This window comes from Lynx canadensis, chromosome D4 (assembly GCF_007474595.2).
Source record: "Lynx canadensis isolate LIC74 chromosome D4, mLynCan4.pri.v2, whole genome shotgun sequence".
In the NCBI taxonomy this organism is placed as follows: domain Eukaryota; kingdom Metazoa; phylum Chordata; class Mammalia; order Carnivora; family Felidae; genus Lynx; species Lynx canadensis.
The window spans coordinates 72,843,421-72,861,796 of NC_044315.2; the positions used below are offsets into that span (position 1 = coordinate 72,843,421).

General features: G+C 42.1%; 1 protein-coding gene across 2 annotated transcripts in view; it reads left to right on the top strand.

Annotated features, from left to right (window-relative positions):
* The window catches only part of SNX30 (sorting nexin family member 30), a 116,790-nt gene that overhangs the window by 39,906 nt on the left and 58,508 nt on the right, over positions 1 to 18,376 (top strand). For both annotated transcript variants that reach the window (XM_030292693.1, XM_030292694.1), the window contains exon 2: positions 13,703 to 13,894. In XM_030292693.1, the coding sequence (XP_030148553.1) occupies positions 13,703 to 13,894 (192 nt within the window). The remainder of the gene's footprint in view (positions 1 to 13,702; positions 13,895 to 18,376) is intronic.

The following is an 18,376-nucleotide window of genomic DNA, read 5'->3' on the forward strand; positions in this document are numbered from 1 at the left end:
ACACGCAGAATCCAAAGCAGGCTCCAGGCTCTGAGCACAGAGCCTGATGCGGGGCTCGAACTCACGGACTATGAGATCATGACCTGAGCTGAAGTCGGACGCTTAACCGACTGAGCCACCCAGACGCCCCGTATAGGAAGGAAGTTAATAACTGCAAATGATAATGCCATCTACCATATAGTTCATGTCCTCTCCTTTGTCCCTGAACACTGTTTGGTTCAGTACTTTACAGCAATTCAGATTGATCATTTTAAAATGTTTTAAATACATTTTCTCTCTGTTATGGTTATTAAAATTTCGTATAATTTTGGGGGAAACTGACTTCTTGCCACGGAGTGATATGATGGATCACTGCATGTTTTTAAGTATTTAAAAAAAAATTTTTTTTTAACGTTTATTTGTTATTGAGAGACAGAGAGACACAGAGCGTGAGCAGGGGAGGGGTAGAGAGAGGGGGAGACACAGAATCTGAAGTAGGCTCCAGGCTCTGAGCTGTCAGCACAGAGCCCGACACGGGGCTCGAACTGACAAACCGCGAGATCATGACCTGAGCTGAAGTCGGTCGCTTAACCAACTGAGCTTAAGTATTCTTAAGTATTCTTTTTAAATACTTCAGTACGTGGAGCTCTAGTGTATGAGCATCATTGCATTAGCTAGAGTCTCCAGAACAATTTGAATAATGGAGTGATATTAGGTATCAGAATCTTGTTTCTGAATTTAGTAGACAGGCCTTTAATGTTTCATATTGTTTGTTGCTTTCCAAATATTATTGAGATCTGATTCATGTACCCTAAAATCACCATCTTAAAGTATACAGTTGAGTGGTTTTTAGTGTATTCACAGCATTGTGCACACATCATTACTGTCTAATTCCAGAATATTTTTGTGACCCTCAAAAGAAGTCCTATACTCATCAAACATCCGATTCCCTGTTCTCCCTTCCCTCAAGCCCCTGGCAACCAAAAATCTGTTTTCTATCTCTAAGGATTTGTCTGTTTTGGACATTTCCCATGAATGGAATGATATGTGTGGTCTTTGATGTCTGGCTTCTTTCACGGAATGTTTTCAAGGTTCATTGTTGATGTTTTCTGATATAAACTCTTAAAAATATGTAGGAGCTTTATTTATTTATTTTTTGTTTCTCCCCTACCCCTCCGCATTCTCTTTAAAAGTCTCATCATATCCAGCCTGGTTCCTGGAAAAATCTGTCATGGAACCAGTATTGTTTTTGTTTCTTAAACAAATTTTATGTATTTGTTTTAAAAATTCCAGTATAATTAGGGGTGCCTGGGTGGCTCAGTCGGTTAAGTGCCGGCTTCAGCTCAGGTCATGATCTCGCGGTTCATGGGTTCGAGCTTTGCATCAGGCTCTGGGCTGACAGCTCAGAGCCTGGAGCCTGCTTCAGATTCTATGTCTCCCTCTCTCTGCCCCTCCCCCGCTCATGCTCTGTCTATCTCTCTCAAAAATAAACACTAAATTTTTTTTTTAAATTCCAGTATAATTAGCATACAGTGTTATATTAGTTTCAGGCATATAATATAATGATCCAACTATTCCATACATTACTCAGTGCTCATCATGATAAGAGTACTCTTAATCCCTTCACCTGTTTCACCCATCCCTCTTTCACCTCCTCTCTGGCAACCACCAGTTTTTTCTCTGTATTTAAGAGTCTGGTTTTTGTTTCCCTTTTTTTTCTTTTTTTTCTTTCTTAAATTCCACATATGAGTGAAATCGTATGCTATTTGTCTTTTTCTGACTGACTTCTTTCACTTGACATTGTACCCTCAAGATCCATCCATGTTGTTCCAAATGGCAAGATTTCATTATTTTTTATGGCTGATATTCCATTATATATATATAATCTTTTTTTTTTTTAATATTTATTTTGGGAGAGAGAGTGAGAGAGCGCACAGGCAGGGGAAGGGCAGAGAGATAGGGAGAGAGGTAATCCTAAGCAGGCTCTGCACTTAGCAGGCGGAGCCTGACGCTGGGCTCAATCCCATGACAGCGAGATCATGACCTGAGCTGATATCGACAGTCATATGCTTAACCCTCGGAGCCATGCAAGTGCCCTTACACCACATCTTCTTTATCTGTTCATCTGTGGGTAGACTTGGGTTGCTTCCATATCTTGGCTGTTGTAAATAATGCTGCTATAAACAGTAGGGTGCAAATATCTTTTAAAATTTAGTGTTTTCATATTTCATTGGTAAATACCTAGTAGTGGAATTACTGGGTCATATGGTAATTCTTTTTTTAATTTTTTGAGGACCCTCCCTACTGGTTTCCACAGTGGCTGCACCAGTTTGCATTCTCATTAAGAATGCAACAGTTCCTTTTTTCTCCACATCCTCCCAACGCTTGTTGTTTCCTGTGGTCTTGAGTTTAGCCATTCTTTCAGGTGTGAAGTGATTATCTCATTATGGTTTTGTTTGCATTTCCCCAATGATGAGTGACATTGAACATCTTTTCATGTGTCTGTTGGCCAAACAGAGATTACATCAAAGAGATTACTGCCAATGTTTTTCTTCTAGGAATTTTATGGTTTTAGGTCTCACATTAATCCATCTTGAGTTTATTTTTTGTGTGTGGTGTAAGAAAATGGTCCAGTTTTGTTCTTTTGGATGTAGCTGTCCAGTTTTTCCAACACCGTTTGTTGAAGAAGCTGTCTTTTTCCCATTGCGTGTTCTTGACTCCTTTGTCGTAGACTAATTGACCATATAATTATGGGTTTGTTTCTGGACTGTAGATTTTGATCCACTGATGTGTCTGTTTTTGTGCCGCTACCATACCATTTTGATTACTATGGCTTTGTTGTACAACCTCAAATCTGGGATTGTGATACCTCCAGCTTTGTTCTTCTTCAAGATCGCTTTGGCTATTTGGAGTCTTTGTGGTTCCATACAAATTTTAGGCTTATTTGTTCTAGTTCTGTGAGAAATGCTATTGTTATTTTGATAGAGATTGTATTAAATATGTAGGTTGTTTGGGTGGTGTGGACGTTTTGACAGTATTTGTTCTCCCAGTCCATGAACATGGAATATTTTTTATGTGTGTCATCTTCAGTTTCTTTCATCAATGTTTTATGGTTTTCAGATTATAAGTCTTTTACCTCCTTCATTAAGTTTATTCCTAGGTATTTTATTATTTTTGATGCAATTGTAAATGGTATTATTTCCTTAATTTCTCTTTCCTGGTACTTCATTATTAGTGTACAGAAATTCAACTGCAAAGAAGTTTCACTTGTTTGCTTTTACTTTGAGCTTGTTTGCTTTACGTTTGAACTTTACTTTTATTTCTTTTTTTTTTTTTTAATTTTTTTTTTCAACGTTTTTTTTATTTATTTTTGGGACAGAGAGAGACAGAGCATGAACAGGGGAGGGGCAGAGAGAGAGGGAGACACAGAATCAGAAACAGGCTCCAGGCTCCGAGCCATCCGCCCAGAGCCTGACGCGGGGCTCGAACTCACGGACCGCGAGATCATGACCTGGCTGAAGTCGGACGCTTAACCGACTGCGCCACCCAGGCGCCCCTTTTACTTTTATTTCTTAATTTTACTTTGAGATTTTATTGGAATGGCTGATACCAATTCATTACCAATGACTGATACCAATAAGGACATGATTATATTCAACAATGATTATGTGATCAGTTAACATAATAAATTACATTAATAGATTTCCTAATGTTAAATTACTCTTGATTTCCTAGAATATATTTGACTTGATCCTGATATATTCTTCTTTTTTAAAAAAAATTTTGTATGTGAATATGCTTGTTTTGAGTTTTACTTATTTTAGTTTATTTTAAAAAACGTTTATTTATTTTGAGAGAGATTGAGAGCATGCGAGCAAGGGAGAGGTAGAGAGAGAGGGAGAGAGAGAGAATCCCAAGCAGACTCCATTCGCAGCACAGAGCCCAACATGAGGCTCTATCTCATGAATGTGAGATCATGACCTGAACCAAAATCAAGAGTCAGATGCTTAAACAGCTGAGCCACCGAGGTGCCCTGATATATTCTTCTTTTTAAAAATTCTTTTTTTAAAAATGTTTATTTATTTTTGAGAGAGCATGAGGGGAAAGGGGCAAAGAGAGAGAGAGGAACAGAGGATATAAAGCAGGCTCTGCACTGACAGCAGTGAGCCTGACACGGGGCTCAAACTCACAACCTATGAGACCATGACCTGAGCTGAAGTTAGATGCTCAACTGACTGAGCCACCCAGGTGTCCCTAAAAATTCTTTTAATATACCACTTGCTGTTACTTTATTGACATGTTTACACTTCTATCTAATTTCCTTTTCTGTACTGGTATTTTGATATCAGATATAGTTAATCCTTATAAAATGATTTAAAAGGTTTATTATTTCTTTAAAAAATTTTAAAGTTATTTATTTTTAATTTTATTAATGTTTGCTTATTTCAGAAGTGGGAAGGGGTACAGGGAGGGAGACACAGAATCCAAAGCAGGCTCCAGGCTCTGAGCTGTCAGCACAGAGCCTGACACGGGGCTCGAACCCACAAACTGTGAGATGATGACCTGAGCTGAAGTCGGACGCTTGACTGACTGAGCCACCCAGGTGCCCCAATATTTATTTATTTTGAGAGAGAGGGAAAGAGCACGAGCAGGGGAGGGAAAGAGAGAGGGGGAAAGAGAGGATCCCAAGCGGGCTCCATGCTGACAGCATGCGGGGCTTGATTCCATGAGCTGTGATATTATGACCTGAGCCAAAATCAAGAGTTAGATGCTTTAAATGACTTAGCCACCCAGGCACCCCTCTCCATTTTTTAAAAGTATGTGTCTTAGAGTAATTGGATAAAACAGAACTTGCTCCTTGAGTTTCGGTGGAGCTGAGCTGTACAACCATGGGGCTTAGCTTACCTTTCAGTAAAAGTTCTGTGACAGCAGTTCTGTGGTTATTTAGATTTTCTACCTCAACTAAATTTCATTTTGGCCATGTATTTTCCTGCAAAGGTATCTATCTCATCTAGACTTGCAAGTTCATTGGCATAGTTTTTCACAGCATATCCTTGTAATTTATTTTTTTATTTTTTTATTAAAATTTTTTTTAACGTTTATTTATTTTTGAGACAGAGAGAGACAGAGCATGAACGGGGGAGGGGCAGAGAGAGAGGGAGACACAGAATCGGAAGCAGGCTCCAGGCTCTGAGCCATCAGCCCAGAGCCCGACGCGGGGCTCGAACTCACGGACCGCGAGATCGTGACCTGAGCTGAAGTTGGACGCTTAACCGACCGAGCCACCCAGGCGCCCCTATCCTTGTAATTTATAATCATGCAAAGAGGTAATAGTTACTGCCTCTTCCTCTCCCTACCCCACCACTGTATATTGATCAGACTTCCTAAATTTTACTTGATCTAATTCATCTTTTAGAAGAAATATATTCTGGTTTGGCTTGTAATATTTACTCTTTTCTGTTTTCAGTTTATACTTTAGCTTCTTTATTCCCTCTTCCAGTTTTGACTTTTGTTAGAGCCTAAAGTGTTCTATTTCATGAGGTAAATCATACATATTTGTATTTATCTGCTCTTGAGGACTGGGCTACTTTCTTCATGTTTTGGTCTTCTTGGGTCTGAATGATGAGCGAAGATAGTCTGGATATATTTTTAGGTTTTCCTGTGTCTAATGAGGTAATGCAGGCCTGCCATTTGCCACCTATCAGAACAAGTGAATTAATGGATCCCCTCTCTTTCCCCATGATGTTAGAATTGTCTTCTCAGATCTTAGGTTATCAGTTGCCAGATCAGTTGAGTGATCTAGCAGTGGGGAAGAGTCAGAAGGAAGAAAGCCAGGGTCCTGGATAGTCACTCAGGGAAACTTGGCCTCATTTCTCTCTGCATCTGGATCCAGCATAGCCTGGCTTCCTTCTTGTTTTGGGTTTTCTCCCCATCTTGGTAGAGCCCAGCTCCTTCAGTTTGCGGTCTCTGTGGTTGGTTGGATCTGCCCAGGGCAGCTGGCCAGCTGCCTTCATGTTCCTTTGGCTCTTGGCTTACATTTGCATCTCTACCCTTCATGGTGAGAGGAAGCAGTGTGTGTGGGCAGACACCCTTTGCTGGTGGTCCTTACACGGTGTATCTGCCTGTGCTTGGCATCCCCTTGTCCACAGCAGCCAGATACTCTGGTGGTCCTCCTTTGCCCCGCTGTTGGCCCTCCCACTTGCCCATTCCCCCAGAAGTTTGCACTTTCAAATTAGAGTGTAGGTGAGGGCTTCAGGGCATTTTCTACTTCTTAGGAAACCTTGATAACCTTGAGTGACTTCAGGGACATGGGTTAAAGATACCTCTTAGTTCTTTTCCTCACTTGTGTCCCAATTATATCCCGTAGAAAACCTTTGGAGGTTTTAGCATTTGGATGGCATTCTTGCCTGGTTTCCAGTCTGGTCCAATTCTAGTCACTGCTTTTCTTTTTCTTTTTCTTTTTTTCCCCTCACTGCTCTTTCTCTTCCCTTCTGTAGCTTGTTAAGTGAGTATCTGGAGAATGGAAAGAGGGAGAGAGCAGGGTGTGTCTGTGCTCAGCTCACAGAGTTTATCTAGGAGTCTAGTTTTATAGTTTTTAAATGAGTGTGTAACATTCCTATTAGTATAAACACGATCATTTCCTGGTTATCGAGCCTTTGGGATTTTTCCAGGGTTCACTCCGTGTTCTTTGCTCTGCTATGAACATCCTTGAACAGAACATTTTTGAGAGTTTGCCTTTGATTGTATTCTCCAAAGTGGGCTTAAATTCAACTTTACGACAAAGTCAACAATCAGGAGTGTTCTGTTCAGTCTCTGTAGGACCTATTCATTCTTCAGGCATCTCCTGTGTGCCTGGCAGGAGGCAGGTAAATAGAGACGAGTCAGGTACATTATGAGCACTCTCCCCTTCAGTGTGAGGACGCCTTACATCAAGCTCTCCTGAAACTAGATCATGTTGCCCACTTCCCTCTCATAGTATCAAAAAGAGAGCTTCGAGTGTTTAAGCAGGACTTTTTTTTTTTTTTTTTTAGTTTTTATTTTAGTCACCTGGTGCTCATCACAAGTGCTCTCCTTCATCCCCATCACCTATTTCACACACTCCCCACCCCCCCACCCCCCTCTGGTAACCATCAGTTTGTTCTCTATAGTTAAGAGTCTCTTTCTTGGTTTGTCTCTGTCCTTCTCTCCTTTTTTTTTCCCTAAGCATGATTTTCTAAAAATCAAACCCATATTGACTCCTAATGTATACCACTTTCTTTTCATAAACCATGTGTATAATGCAATATAGAGTTTTGCCAGTGATTTATGTTAATTTAATAATCTGTCTTCTGCCTGGCTGACCACGATAGTGGATCTGGTAACTGAAATTCTTTGAACCAGAGGGGTTTCTGTAGCAGCTCATGTACGTATTTCTCTTCCTAGGTAAAAAGGGGTAGAGGGGGAGAAGAAATTCACTTATAACTGAAACCTGCATTAGGTGAGAATTAATATTTGGGAACAACGAGGTGTTTTCATTTATTTATATGTTGTAATTTTCACAAGAGTTACTGTAGCTACAGGAAAATCATTAAGGAAAGTGTATTTGAGGCACCAGCGATGACTCCCCATACAGTTTTTATTTTCAGCAGCATTTGTTAAGTGTCTGTTGTGAGCCCAGCCCCATAGTCTACAGGGGGATGCAAGAATACTTGCAGGCAAGTTGATTTGGCTTTTTTTGTTGTTTTTTGTTTTTTGTGTTTTAGTCTGTTACTAGTGTTGTAGCACCCACTGTGTTCCAGGCACTATTCCATCTGCTTCATGTACTAGCTAATTCAATCCCATTATACCCATTTTATAAACGAGGAGATTAGGGCATAGAGAGGTTAAGAAACTTGCCGGAGTCTACTCTGAACTGGGGTTCAGAACTGCCCAGTCATTGCCAGGCTCGGTGTCATTGTCATTTGACAGACCTTTATTGAGTCCCTTCTACTGGCAAGGGATTGAGTTGGATCATTTCTAAGACTCATTCATTTATCAGATATATGTTGAGTGCCTACTATGTAGAGGAGAAGAAAATATGACAAAGTCTCTCCTCTTGTCAGACCGTCAGTCAATACATAATAACTTTTCAGATGGTGAGAGTCTGTGACTAAAATAAAGGCAGGGAAGGCTCTGGGAAGTGATAGAGGGGTGCAGGGGTATTTTTAGATTTTTGTGGGCTGAGAAGGTGTCATTTGGGCAGGAACCTATTTTTTTTTTATTTTTTTTAATGTTTATTTATTTTTGAGAGAGAGAGAGAGAGAGAGAGAGAGAGAGAGAGAACAAGTGGGAGAAAGGTAGAGAGAGAGGGAGACACAGAATTTGAAGCAGGCTCCAGGCTCTAAGCCGTCAGCACAGAGCCTGACACAGGGTTCGAACCCATAGACCATGGGACCACGACCCAAGCTGAAGTTGGACACTTAACCAACTGAACCTGGCGCCCCTAGCAGGAACCTATTTGAAGAGAAGAGCCAGCCACGTGGGAATGTGAGGGGAGAGGACTGGTCCAGGTACAGTGAGCAGCAAACATGGAAGCACTCAGGTCTAGGTGAGCCGAGACCTGTGCATCTGGAACGTGGTGAAGCAGGGGAAGAATGTCAAGGATGAGGTCAGGGGGAATGGTGAGGTCACATTGGCCCTCATAGGTTATGGGAGGGAGGTTGGATTTGATTCTGAGTGTGAGTGGGTGTCTTTGAGAGTTTTGAGCAGGGGAGTGGCATGCTCTGATTAACACTTCTCAAAGAGCTGCCTGGCTGCAGTATGGAAGCCTGACCCTAGGGCAGCAAGAATGAACCAGAAGCCTTTTGCATTGAGCCAAGGATTCTGCCACTTCTCGCATTCCATGGTTCATGTTGGTCAGAAACGTGCTGCTGTCCCATAGCACCTGCTCGAGAACTTAGGTCTCTCACTGTTGCATGCCTGCTGCTAGAGTACTGGACTGTCCTCTCTTCCTAGATTTTCATATTTTTGTTAAAATATTTTTTCTGAGGCGCCTGGGTGGCTCAGTCGGTTGAGCGTCCAACTTCGGCTCAGGTCATGATCTCATAGTTTGTGGGTTCGAGCCCCGCATCGGGCTCTGTGCTGACAGCTCAGAGCCTGGAGCCTGCTTTGGATTCTGTGTCTCCCTCTTTATCTGTTCCTCCCCTGCTCATGCTCTGTCTCTGTCTCTCCTTCAAAAATAAATAAAAACATTAAAAAAAATGTAAAATATTTTTTCTAATCTTTATTTATTTTTGAGAGACAGAGTGTGAGCAGGATGGGGACGGAGAGAGGGAGACACAGAATCCAAAGCAGGCTCCAGGCTCCTAGTTATCATATCAGCACAGAGCCCAACACGGGGCTCGAACCCTCAGGGCGTGAGGTCATGACCTGAGCGGAAGTCTGAGGCCCAACCAACTGAGCCACCCAGGCGCCCCTTGATTTTCATATTTTCCCTCCACATTTGCTTCTCATGGGGACCATATCTTGAGGGGGAGTCATTTGAGGGCGTAACTTGTATTAAGACCCTAAGGGAAGTGTTAGCTTTCCTTGACTGGCTTTGAGAACAGAAGCTTCATATTTACCCAGAAGGATTTATGGCCAGATGGTGGACATGAGGGATGTTGTTGGGTTGGAAAAAGCCACACAAAAGGCATTCAGCTTGATAAGAACCTTGAACTCAGAACTAGAAACCTGCGTTCAGCTCTTAGCATAGCAATGGCTAGCTTCATTTGGACACATGACCTAACCTTTTTGAGTTGCCTCCTTCTTGGCAGAGACAGTATATCTGTCTTGCTAACCATCACAAGGCTGACATGAGCTGTAATGAAATAAGAATGTGGACACAGGGGCGCCTGGGTGGCTCAGTTGGTTAAGCATCTGACTTCAGCTCAGGTCGTGATCTCCTGTTTGGTGAGTTCGAGCCCTACATCAGGCTCTGTGCTGACAGTGCAGAGCCTGCTTGGGATTCTCTCCCTCTCTCTCTGCCCCTCCCCTGCACTTGCGCATGTGTGCTCTCTCTCTCTCTCTCTCTCTGTATATCTGTGTGTGTGTATAAAGATTATAGTCTTCATATATATATATATATATATATATATATATATATATAGTGTACGTATATATAAAGAATGTGGAAACACTGTGTGCACATGTGCCATTGAAAGCTGAGCTGGGGGCTCCCATTTTAGGAAATTATAGACATTTGTAGGTCGTCGACTATTCATATGTGCTTACATAATACTCCGTGAAACACCTGATAGTAAGGGTATGAGTGTTTCCCTGGTCACGTAGTCCTGGGAGGAAAAAGTCTTCAGTGTGATAAGGTCTGTTTGACTGACTCTCCCTCCCCCACCCCTACCCCCACCAACTGACTTGAGAACAAGTTAACTTCCCGCTGTCTGGCCAAGACATCTCAGACCTTTGTGTGGGCTGCTTTTGGAAAGTTATTGGCAGAGGTCCCGGAGCAAAGGTCAGGGAAGTTGGCTTGGAGTCACTGGGACACCTGCAAACAGATATGTACACACACACACACACACACACACACACACACACACACAGAGGTGAACAAGACACAGTCACAGTTGTTGGGGACTCACAGTGTTTGTAGATGTTACATATGTAAATAAATGATTAAAACTGAAAACTGCTGGGGCGCCTGGGTGGCTCAGTCGTTAAGCGTCCAATTCTTGATTCCGGCTTAGGTCGTGTCTCATGGTTCTTGACTTTGAGCCCCGCATCAGGCTCTGCGCTGACAGTGCAAACTTGCTTGGGATTCTCTCTTTCCCTCTCTCTCTGCCCCTGCTGTGTGCTCTTTCTCTTTCAAAATAAATAAAACAAACTTAAAAAAAACCCAAAACCCTGAAAACTGCTTCAGTGGTAGTATCTTCAAAGTACTGAGAAGGAGTAACTAATTTCTGCTAGGGGGTGGATCAATGGAGGATTCCAAGAGAAGGGTGCATTTGAACAGATTCAAGTGAGATACTTGGAGACCACTACATAAAAAAGAGGGGTAGCTTTGCAAGCAAAGGTGAGGAGCACGAAACAGCATGGTGGGTTCCAGAACTGAAGTCGTGAGAAACAAGGCCGGTAAGATCTGTCCAGGCCAGATGGTGGAAAGCTGCTGTCAGAGCCCATGTTGGCTTATCTGTCTAAAGATTTTGAGTTCTTTGTTTCTCTTGTGCAATGCTTAGCCATCGGCAGAGCCATTCTGAGGGCCAGTGTGCTAGTGTTGATGAAACGTAAGTAGGGGTGGGCCCCTGCAATGCCTGGTGCGGGCCGTGCCTGAGGTCAGTGTTTAAATATTTACTGAAATGATGGAGGCACGATGGTTATTATCACAGAGCTCCAGAGAAGGTGTCTTCTCAGATCCCTAGACGCTGGGGTATGGCCACTGCATGCCCTGTCTGTATGCTGACAGGGCAGTCAGATGAGCTGATGCTGCTGTAGCTAAGGTTCTACAGTCACGTCCACACTGAGGGCAGCTACTGTAGGGTTCGCCTTCCCAGCTGACAAGCCCTTGGGCTGAGGAGAAGTGGAGAGTGGGGTCTTCTGTGAATGTGGAATTTTTTTAGCAATCACAAAAAATATTTTTGACATTGTGTAATCATGCATGTGATTAAATTAATCTGCACTCTAGAAATGGAGACAAAGGAAGGTGCCTTATCTGTTTACTTTCCATCATCCATTGAGTTGGGTGACATTGCCCTTGACTCCAGACTCCACCTTGTCACAGCCCTCTTTCCAGCTAGAGCCCATGGATGTGACTGCTAGGTTGACCTCTCATTTCCTCTGTGTCCTCTTACCTGAGGGCTAAGTCATATCCAACCTGCAGACAAGAAGAGAGAATTCAAGGGAAAGCATCTCCCCATCTCCAACTTGTGATCTAATGACCAACAGGACAACAGTGTTTCCAAGGTCTTTTCCATGGTGTCAGTCTCTTATTGTATTCCTTAGTCTTTGCCTTCTGATGACTCCAAAGTGACATATAGATGTTCACATCTACTGCTAGACAGGGCTTTGTCTGTTATTAAACCTAAAAACCAAAAGAGGTAAGACTGACTACCTTTTTTGGATATTGCAGGAACATGATTTAGTCAAGTGGCTTCCCACTAAGGCCTAAAAAGAGGTCCATAATTTAAAAAATTTTCCATCTCTTTCTTTTCTGCCATTTGTACCCCTCCCGCCATTTGAAAACTTGTATGTTGTGGACAAATTTATACATATACAAAAGAGGAGAAACCTACAGATACTGGCTTCTATAGTTATCAACCTTGGGGCATCTTGTATCATCTATATCTCCGTCTACCTATTCTTAATTATTTTGAAGCAAATACCGCATATCCTATCATTTCATCCATGAATATTTTTCTATATATTTCTAAGAGATGAAGTCTTTGTAAAATCATAATACTTTTGTTATCACACCTAATACATTTCTAAATTCCATCAAATAACTGATCAGTATTTACATTTCCCTGAATATCACCAAATCTGTTAACACTTTTTAAATGTTTATTATTTTTGAGAGAGAGAGAGAGTGAGCCAGGGAGGGGCAGAGGGAGAAGGAGACACAGAATCTGAAACAGGCTCCAGACTCCGAGCTGTCAGCACAGAGTCTGATGCGGGGCTCGAACCCACGAACCATAAGATCATGACCTGAGCCGAAGTCAGATGCTCAGCCAACTGAGCCACCCAGGTGCCCCTAACGTCTTGTTTTAATGAGGATCCACTGCAGTTGTCAATAGGTCTCTCAGATTGCTTTACATCTCTAGGTGCTTCTTCTGTCTTTCTGTCTCCTTGCAGTTTATTTATTGAAGAAGCTCGGTCTTTGGTTCTCTTTAATTTCATACAGCATGGGTTTTTCTGATTTCATACTTATAGTATGGTTTAATATCTCCCTCATTCCTCTATATTTCCTACAAGTTGATGTTGTGTCTAGAGATTTATTCAGGATTCAGATTCAATATTTTGGCAAGTATACTTTTTAGGTGGTGGTGGGAACTGCTTTCAGGAGGCACATAATGTTTAGTGGTCTCTTTGTGATGGCTGATTGAGTTTTTAAATGTGCTAAGTATTTAAGAGGGTTCCGATGTGTTAATGTCTACCTGGGCCCAGGTGATCTTGAGAAAGGGGGAAAGGAGAATGCTCTTGCGGTGTGTGCATGGCATTCTTTCTCTGTCAAAGTCTGACGATGGTGGGGCTGTTATGTTCTCTGTCCCTCAACTGTTTGGTTCTGGTGGTTCCTCCAGTGCTTGCTGGACAATGAATTGGCATGAATTTGGTGTATAGTACTGCCACAGTTTGTTTCTATTAGTCACAGAAGCCCTGTTCACTTAAAAGATGTTAAATAAAGGGCACCTGGGTGGCTCAGTTGGTTAAGCGTCTGACTCTTGGTTTCAGCTCAGGTTATGATGTGGCGGTTCGTGAGTTTGAGCCCCACATCGGGCTCTGCGCTGACAGTGCAGAGCCTGCTTGGGATTCTCTCTCCCCTCTCTCTCTGCCCCTCCCCCACTCGTGTGCTCTCTCTCTCTCTCAAAATAATAAATAAATAAATAAATAAATAAATAAATAAATAAATAAATGTTAAGTAAAGAAAGGATCAGTTTCTTTGAACATTACTTTTATGTTTAGAGATGTTTCTTGGTTTGGTTAAAGCAGCCACTTTTGCTGATGTTCTCCAGATGTGTGTTTTCATTTAATTTGTAAGGTGACTCTTCTCCTCTTTCAGGATCTCATTTTGCCCAACGGTGGTACCCCAGCAGGTACTTCGAGTCCAGCTTCTTCATCTTCCCTTCTCAACAGACTTCAGCTTGATGATGACATTGATGGTGAGACCAGAGATCTCTTTGTCACAGTTGATGACCCCAAGAAGCATGTCTGTACCATGGAGACCTACATTACGTATAGGATCACCACCAAAGTAGGTCCTGTCATTACCTTCCACCCCTGTTGAATGGTCTTAATGAGTTGGAGGCCTACCTTCATGGTTCTTGCTTTCTTCCTTCCCTTTGTATGACTCGATTCACCTTCATTCAATGGTGGATGTGGCTTTTTGATACAGAGTAGATGTATTCAGATTAAAAGGATTATATGTGAATTTTTAATCTTAAAACGAAGGAGAAATTGTGACTGCGGTCTTTCAAATAAAACATTTAATCCCTCTACTTTCACCTATTTTCGGTCATGATATTATTTAATGTTAATAATATCACATTACTATTGAAATTTATGAATTGCTGTATCATTCGAAATCTCTGGCAAGACCATGGTTGTAATTTGGTGTATTTGAAATGGATCATAGGGGGAGGGGAAGAAGAGAAGATTAGGAACAAATATTTATTGCATTTTTGCTGTGTGCTAGGTGGGTAGTGGACAGGGTCCTGAGATTGTCTGGCTTAATGTTCACAGCAACCCTAAAAGGTAGATCTTCTAGTTATAATTTTAGAGATGAGGAAACTGAGGCAGAGACTTTAACTTGTTCACTGTTACAAAGTAGGTAACCAGGATTCTAAGTTGAATTTTTAGGACTATCAATCCCATATTTTTATTTTCAAATCCATACTCTTAAGCTAATTCTACTTATAAAAGAGTAACTTTAATGTATCTTTACTTTTTCAATTGTTTTTTCAATATTTTAAGTAGCAGTACAATTTTAGGTTTCAAGCAGTGTTTCTTATCCTTGGCAGTATTGATGTTTTGGACTGAATAATTCTTTGTTGTGTGTGTGAGGGGGTGTCCTATGCATTGTAGGATGTTTCCCAGCATGCCTGGTCTCTACCCACTAGATGCCTGTAGTACCCACCTCCAACCTCCAGTGGAGACAACTAAAAATGTCTCCAGACATTGCCAAGTATTCCCTGGGGACAACATTACTCCTGGTTGAGAATCACTGATCCAGAGGAAGAATAACAATATTTACACTATTAGGAGAAAATATACTTGATCGCTATGTATATATATATCAATACATAAACGTATACTTCTACTGGTTTTACTTAGTTACCAGCTTATTATAAAAGGATACATTAAAAAAGAAACAAACCCGAAAATGGAGTCATTTGTTTCCCAGTACAGTAGACCAAGACTTAATTACAGTTTCAACCTATCTCAGGAGTCATCACTTTATATTTTTGAATAAAGAAAGTACTTTGTTCAGGAAACCATCCTGTTTGTTGGTATTCCCCCACCACCACAGGCCACATGATGAAGAAGGATTTACAGATATTTTTAGAAGTTTTAATAGATTGAAGGTGGCTTTGTGAATGGTATTAGGAGAAGTGTTTATGAATATCTCTCTCTTCTGTGCCTTTTCTCTTTTTCATTGTAGAAAATAAATGATTTTTTAAAATATTTTAAAGTTTACTTATTTTGAGAGAGAGAGAGAGAGAGTGTGTATGTGTGAGCAAGGGAGGGGCAGACAGAGGGAGAGAGAATCCCAAGCAGGTTCTGCACTGTCAGCACAGAGCCTGATGTGGGGCTGGATCCCATGAACTGTGAGATCATGACCTGAGCCGAAATCAAGGCTTAACCGACTAAGCCCCCCAGGTGCCCCTGAATTAAGTTTTTATTTTGAAAATTTAGTAGGTTCTGTACTTGTCTAAATTCTTTGAGGGGGAAAAAGGCAGAGAGTAAAGTACACTCAGATTTGATCTTTTATTGGATGACAGTGCTATATTTAAAATTTTTTTTTTTAACATTTATTTATTTTTGAGACAGCGAGAGACAGAGCATGAACGGGGGAGGGGCAGAGAGAGAGGGAGACACAGAATCAGAAGCAGGCTCCAGGCTCTGAGCCATCAGCCCAGAGCCCGACGCGGGGCTTGAACTCACGGAGCGAGAGATCATGACCTGAGAGGAAGTCGGATCCTCGACCGACTGAGCCACCCAGGCGCCCCTGACAGTGCTATATTTAAAAAATGATGCGAGTACTGGAGCACTGTCTCAGTCTTTTAAGCCTCCGACTCTTGGTTTCGGCTCAGGTTGTAATCTCACAGTTTGTGAGTTTGAGCCCCATGTCGGGCTCTGTGCTGACAGCATGGAGCCTGCTTGGGATTCTCTCTCTGCTCCTCCCAGGCTTGCACGCTCTCTCTCTCAAAATAAATAAACGAAAACATTTAAAAAATTGTACAAGTACTATAAATACTTTATTGTGAAAAATAAAGTAAATGATGATAAAGACCAAATACAAGTCTCACTTAGCCCTTCTCACTTAAGTTGTTCTCGCTAAATGCTGCCATTGTTGAAATTTGGTATACATCCTTCCCAGTCTTTTTTTGTGTTTACATATGTGCATATATAGTTAAAATATATATAATTCAGATTTCACTGCAATATTGTTTTCTAACTTCCCCCTCTACAATATTTTTGAAGACCTTTCCATGTTCATGTGAATATAGAGAGAGCTTAGTTTTTTAATCTCTATTTATGCAATGATTATAGAGTATCTTTTCCCTATGGACATTTTAGCCTTTGTCAGATGTTTCTTTGCTATTACTGCCCTGTCCTTTCTGCACCTGGTTCGCATTAGAAAATTTGTCCACGTATGTGTGCACATGTACATGCATCCACGCAGTCTTCCCCTGTCACCGTTGACCCCGGGTGCCTGTTATTTCTCAGGCAGTGATCTAGATGCTTAGATGGATGTTAGGTCGTCAGAGGTCCTAGGTTGATACCCGTCTTCCCGTGAATTATTTCCGTTTTTTGCCCCAGGGCCAACGTATTTTTTACTCTGTAGTCAGCGAAATGCAAAACCTGTTTTTCTGAAATTTATGCTCTAAAACAGCTGAATGACGAGGTGACCGCCTCGCTGTCACAGCAGTTCTTGCCAGCCTTACCACTTCCCACCCTCCTTGACTCCTCTGCCCTGCAGCGGACCTCCCAGAATGCCAGTACTGCGGGACCTCTGTTCACTGAGTCACAGGCTCAGGCGCCTGCTGCTGGCCACCGCTCTCCCCTGTGCCCGTCTGTTTCCGTCCTTCCTTACCCCCTTTCCCTGGTGTTCTTGTCTTTGTCCCTTCTTTGTGGGGTTATTTGATTCCCTGTAAGTCAGAACTTTTCCAAGTTCTAATTCCACATTTTCACTTCTCTGTGATGCTCCCACCTCTGGGTGAGCTCATTGCAGAATTAAGTTTTACTTCTTACTGTCAATTCTGTCTCAAACCAGAGTCCTTTTCTTTTCCTGGTTCAGGTAATCACACCAAGGTTAATGTCTTGGTGGTGCATTTGGGACCTTCTTTCTGAACGTTGCATTAAAGCGTATCTACACATATCACTACGTAGCCATGCACCCTGTGATGTGTGGGGATGAGAGGAGGATTACAAACAGGAACACAGGGTCTCACACACTGGTCTTGCCCTGGGACCCCCACTTCTGCAGTGGTTTTCTAGCAGAGATAGTGGTCAGAGGACGAGGTTGTACAAATACTTTATTACTTTGAGCTTTGACTCCCCTGTCCTACTTCAGATTCCTGATGACCAAAGCTGGACAAAGTAGAGAGCTGCTTTTGCTTGAGATAAAATGAGCCTAGGACTGAGAGCCAATGCAGGCAGAGCCCTTCTCTACCCCAACCCAAGTCATGGGCACCTTCCCTCTCCAGTCTGGTGGGGAGCCAGCCTGGGCATTTTCTTTTTTTTTTTTTTTTTAATTTTTTTTTTAATGTTTATTTATTTTTGAGACAGAGAGAGACAGAGCATGAACAGGGGAGTGTCAGAGAGAGAGGGAGACACAGAATCTGAAACAGGCTCCGGGCTCCGAGCTGTCAGCACAGAGCCCGATGCGGGGCTTGAACCCACGGATCGCGAGATCGTGACCTGGGCCGAAGTCGGACGCTCAACCGACTGAGCCTCCCAGGCGCCCCAGCCTGGGCATTTTCAAGGCAAGCAGGCAGACCCTGGCTCTTCTCTGCAGGCTTTTAGAAAGTATCATCATCATAGTAACTAATTACTGAGCACTTACCATGTGCTGGTGCTGTGCTTTTTTTGTAACAGAAACCTTTTATTTTATCTAAGTAATACGCGCTTGTTGTAGAGAAACTAGGAAATTCAAGTAAGCTAAAACAATAAAATAAAAGGGCATCTATAAGCTCACCAGCCGGAAATAATCATTTCTAAATTTCTGAGCAATTTGTCTCTATCCACGTACGAAAATGAGTATTCTGCAGGCTGCCCATTCACTGCATGTGGTGCGGCATCTTTCTCTGCTAGCAAATGCCAGTAAGCACACCGTCATGCTGTCACTTCTAAGACGACAACAGTGCTCTGCTATATGGGTGAGCTGCCATTTATTTCGTGCTAAGTGCTTTAAATATATTGTCAGTTAATCCTCTGTATACCGCTCACTGAAGCAGGTATAGGTGGTGTTTTTCCTTTGTGGATGAGGAAACGGAGACACAGACATATTAAG